Genomic DNA, 4685 nt, shown 5'->3' on the forward strand with positions numbered 1-4685 from the left:
GTCAACGAAAGAGGGGGAGGCCTTCAACGAGATGGATTGACACAGTGGCTGCAATGATGGGCTCAAGTATAGCAGGGATTGTGGGGCTGGCGCAGGATCGGGCAGTGTTTCGTTCTGCTGTGCATGGGGTCGCTACGAGTCAGAAACGACTCGACGGCACTTAACAACAGCAAGATACATGTAACCAATGTCATAGAACAAGTATAAAAAATTGTTAAATGGCAACCTAATTTGCTATGTAAACATTCACTTAATACACAAGAAAATTATTTAATAAGAAAAGATTATAGCTTAGAAAACTCTAAGTTGTTGTTGTTGTTATGTGCCATGGAGTCGGATCTGACTCATAGAGACCTCTCTCCTTGGATTTCCGAGGCGGTATCACTACGGAAGCAGATTGCCCAACCTTCCTTCTGCATACATGGGGTCACTATGAGTTGAAATCCACTTGAAGGCAACTAACAACAACACAGCATTTGGAGGTCCATCTCTTACTCTATGTTTTGAAAGAGTTTGTCAACCTTGACAATACGGACACATTGGGCTAGTTGATGCTGTGATGTAAGATGGTTAGCAGCATCTCTGGCCTCTACCCACTAGATGCCAGTGACAATCAAAAATATCTCCAGAAACTGCCAAATGTTCTCCATGGGGCAAAACTGTTCCTGGCTGAAAACTACTGTGCTAAAACTACTGAAATGTAACCATTAATCATCTCTCTGTATGGGCCTACTCCACTCAAAAGGCAGGGAGTCTGAAAGCACAATATTCTCCATTTGAAATTTCTTAAGGAAAAATCATTTTAAATGATTTTATACACAAACACATATATATACACAACAGCGTATGCGCCATTAAAAATAGTCCATAAATTACTAAGAAGCAAAACGTTTTGTTTTTAATTATTGTTTTATTTTTATATGGAGGAAGCCAGGTCCTACAAAACATCTGACATGTAACCTCTTAATTTAGACCAGTCTCGCAGACAGAAAAAATTTCTATGCCAAAGAAGTATACATGAATCATTCCTTAACCACTCTATAAAGAACTACAGTAGTGAACTTAAGAAATCTCAATATTCCATTGGAACTCAAATTTACAGCTCTGCCATAACACAATCTACAGTTTACCCCAAGCAGATGCCAAGTCCCACTGTCCTCAATTTCAAACTGCCATTATATGCGATACATCTTTTCCTACACTCATACATTAGTTTTCTATCTATGTCCCACTCTCTCAGTCATATCTTTTCTCCCATGACTTAACTCTCAAGCAGTAGATCATAATCTGACCTATATTTAGAGTTATATTTTCTTGAAAACCGCTAAGCTGCATTAATTGTTTTTTCACCATTCCACAGGAAAAAAACACAATTTACTCACGATAAAGATTAGTTGTCATACATGTAGAAAAAATAAAAAACAAACAAAAAGACTGCACTGGAGGTTCAAACCCACCAACCACTCCTGAGACGGAAGGCAATCTACTTCTGTAGTGATACCACCTTGGAAACCCAAAGAGGGGTGCTATGAGTACTCCACAGCAATGAGTTTGGTTTTGGTTTTTGGAGTCATAAAACCTGGGTTTCTGTTCTGGCTCAGCCTTCTACTTAGCTGGGTGACCAATTAACTTTTCCAAACTCCAACTTTCTCATCTGTAAAAACGGAGAACATCTATTTCTCGATTTATTGTGTGGATTAATTATGAAAAATTATGTGAAATCACTTTGTGAATAAAAAAGTCCATATAGATGTAAGGAAGTGTGCATCTCAAATAAGGGGCTCAAATGTATCACTAATAAACATTACTTTCCAAAGCAAATACTCATTAGGAAGACAGCTTGAGATAATACTCTAACTAGGATTCAGGCATCTAGGTTCTAAACTCAGTTCTGCCAATAACTCTATGAATCAACACAGGCAAATTCACTTTCCTCTGACCTCAAGTTTCTTCATCAAAAGAATTCAAGTACTGACCAAAAGGCTCCTAAGTTCTACTACCGCCCTTATCAGGCTATGAAATGACAAGTATCCAAAAGCTTCGTTTAACATTATATGTAAAACTCAGAGCACTCTTTGGTCTGCCAGCAAAACAGGCAGACGGCAGCCTACTGTAAAAAAAAAAAAATGAATTAAATAAAAAGCACAATTCTCGAGAAGCAAAGGAAGCTATAAACTACTTTTCCCCCCATTAATTAATAGCTCTCTTTTTAAATGACAACAATGAAGAACACGAGTGCATTAACAGAAGGGTGGGGCTCTTTCCCACAAGCTTTTTGGAAACACCCAGTTCCCAAAGTACCCCCTCCTTGCCCTCATCAGCCAAGAAACTTGAAATGCAAAATGAGTATTTATATTGTCTGAGCTTTTTTTGTTTTGTTTTGTTTTTTTCCACTTGGGTGGAAAGGGCCTTAGTCATTCGGGAAACGTATCTTACAAACACCATTACTCACACCACGTCTCCTGAAAGTCTCAGAGATCTAAGTTTTTAGAGTATTGATTTTTTAAAAAATAAATTCGAACTATTAACTCAAATTAGCTAACCCTGTGTTAATAGTAATTAGCATTTGCCAAATGCCAAATGTTCTCTTCCCCAAATTATCTGCCCTCCCCGGTCTCAGCAGAGGCGAAGCCTCGCCCTCTGCTCCGGTACGGTACGGAGCCAGGTCCTGAGGGAAAGTTCCCAGAGGTTCCCAAGGGAGGGAAAGCCTGACAACCCAGGCCTCTCGGTGCCGCCAGCCCTCGCTCCTCACCGATAACGATGCGCAGGTGCTTGAGGCGAGTCAGCGCGTCCTTCTTGGTGTCCAGCACCTTCTGGGTGGACTTCTTCACGTCCCCGTGCGGCTTCTTGGAGAACATCCTGCCGCTGTCGCCGCCACCGCCGGCTCTAGCCCTCTCCCAGCTTGGTCCCGGCGGCAGAAAGCGTAGGGAGTGGGCGGGGAAGAGACTAGCGTGCGCCGCTCATTCACTCCCCAGGATTGAGGGCCCCAGGAGTGACGACTCGTCCCCGATCAAGGCCAGCGCCGCCACCTCACCCGCCTCGCGCCGCGGCTCAAGGCACCTTCGTCTCCAGCTTCAATATGGCGGATCCCCTCAGCACAGAGAGAGGGAGACCCGAGCAGGCCGCCCGTGGCCGCCGCTGCCACCCGCCCCCAGCAGCCGCCGCTCGCCGTCACAGGCCTGGGCCCCAGACCCGGAGACGCGGAGGTGGGGCTCTCGCGGCAGCGGCACAACTCCTATCCCTGAGGCCCCCTTAAGGTTAAAGCTTCCTCAGCAGCTAAGACCCTGCAGAGACCAAATCTGAGAAGAGTGTAGTGATGGGGTTTCACGACTGTGCCGTCGGTGGCGAATGGTCCCCGTGGCAACCGCCTTCTGACGTCAAGGACCGTTGACGTCATGCCAGCGTGAGCTCATCCGTGGCGCTACCATTTTGGGTTTACTGTAAGCAGCCAAGGGAGGAGCCCAAGAATGTCAGGGGAAAGCTGTTACTGCGTGCGCAATTGTAAACAGTAGTAGCTCCTCCTAGCCAAACTTCCAGAGACGTGTCGTATACTTTTTGTTAGCGGAGCCTTTAATCTCCACTGTTTAATATGTCATAATAATTTAAGAATGTAGCTTCAAAATATAAAAGTAAAATGTGCAAGATATTTTAAATGCTAATTCTGTTTAAACTATCTTTTATTTTGCAAAGCGATGATTAACGTTTACTGTAGTTTAGTGATTTGTATAGTTATAGGCTATCCTTTTGGTTAAAATTATCTTGCATAAATTGAATTCTACCAGAAACATGTAACAGAAAAATTACAGAGAAAATAAATATGGAGAGCTTTGACAGTTAATTTTATTAATATATAGAGTTAACATAATTCTAGAGAAAATTGCTAAGATCCAGGTAGAAAAATTAACATGGAAAAATCACAGAAGTGTAATTATCAATAACTAAAATGTGAAGATGTTCACACTCAGTAGCTTTTAAAAATAAGATTGAAGCAATAATTTATTTCTTAATACTGTTGAAACAGTTTAATTAAGGTGTAATTGATTACATACTTTGGACTTGTTAACAGGAGGAACCAGTCCCTGGAGAAGGACTTCATGCTTGATAGGGGGTCATCAAAAAAGAGGAAGGATCTCAATGAGACGGATTGATGCAGTGCCTGCAACAATGACCTCAGACATGGCAACCATTATGAGGATGGTGCAGGACAGGCCAGTGTTGTACATGGGGTCTCTATGAGTCCAAACTGACTCCATGACACCCAACAAATTAATATACAATAAACCACATTTACAAGTGTACAATTTTATAAGTTTGCCATATGCATGCACTTGTGAAAAGATCACCACAATCAAAATAGTGAACATATCTATCACGCTCAGAGTTTCCTCATTTCACTTTGTAATCAATCCCTCCCTCCCACTTATTCACCCCTGGTCCCGAGACCAACATTGATCTGTTTTCAGTCACTCTTGATTTGCATTTTCTAGAGTTTTATGTAAATGGAAGCATACAGTATACCCGTTTGGTCTGGCTACTTTCACTTAATATAGTTTATTTTTTTAATAATTTAATACAATATTTTTTGAGTCAAATTAGTGAAGTTTGTTTTTAAATTAGCATTCTTACTGATGGTGAGTATGACAGCAGACACTCTTTTATTTTTTTTTTTTCCACAGATTACAGGG

At 41.8% G+C, this 4685-nt stretch overlaps 1 protein-coding gene across 1 annotated transcript in view; it reads right to left on the bottom strand.

Moving 5' to 3' along the window:
• The window catches only part of RALGAPA1 (Ral GTPase activating protein catalytic subunit alpha 1), a 343304-nt gene extending 340446 nt beyond the window's left edge, over window positions 1–2858 (bottom strand). The window contains exon 1 of the mRNA XM_007938553.1: window positions 2753–2858. Within this exon, the coding sequence (XP_007936744.1) occupies window positions 2753–2858 (106 nt within the window). The remainder of the gene's footprint in view (window positions 1–2752) is intronic.
• Window positions 2859–4685: the final 1827 nt, after the last annotated feature.

This window comes from Orycteropus afer, unplaced genomic scaffold, assembly GCF_000298275.1.
Source record: "Orycteropus afer afer isolate SDZICR_OR568_19922 unplaced genomic scaffold, OryAfe1.0 scaffold00051, whole genome shotgun sequence".
Lineage (NCBI taxonomy): Eukaryota > Metazoa > Chordata > Mammalia > Tubulidentata > Orycteropodidae > Orycteropus > Orycteropus afer.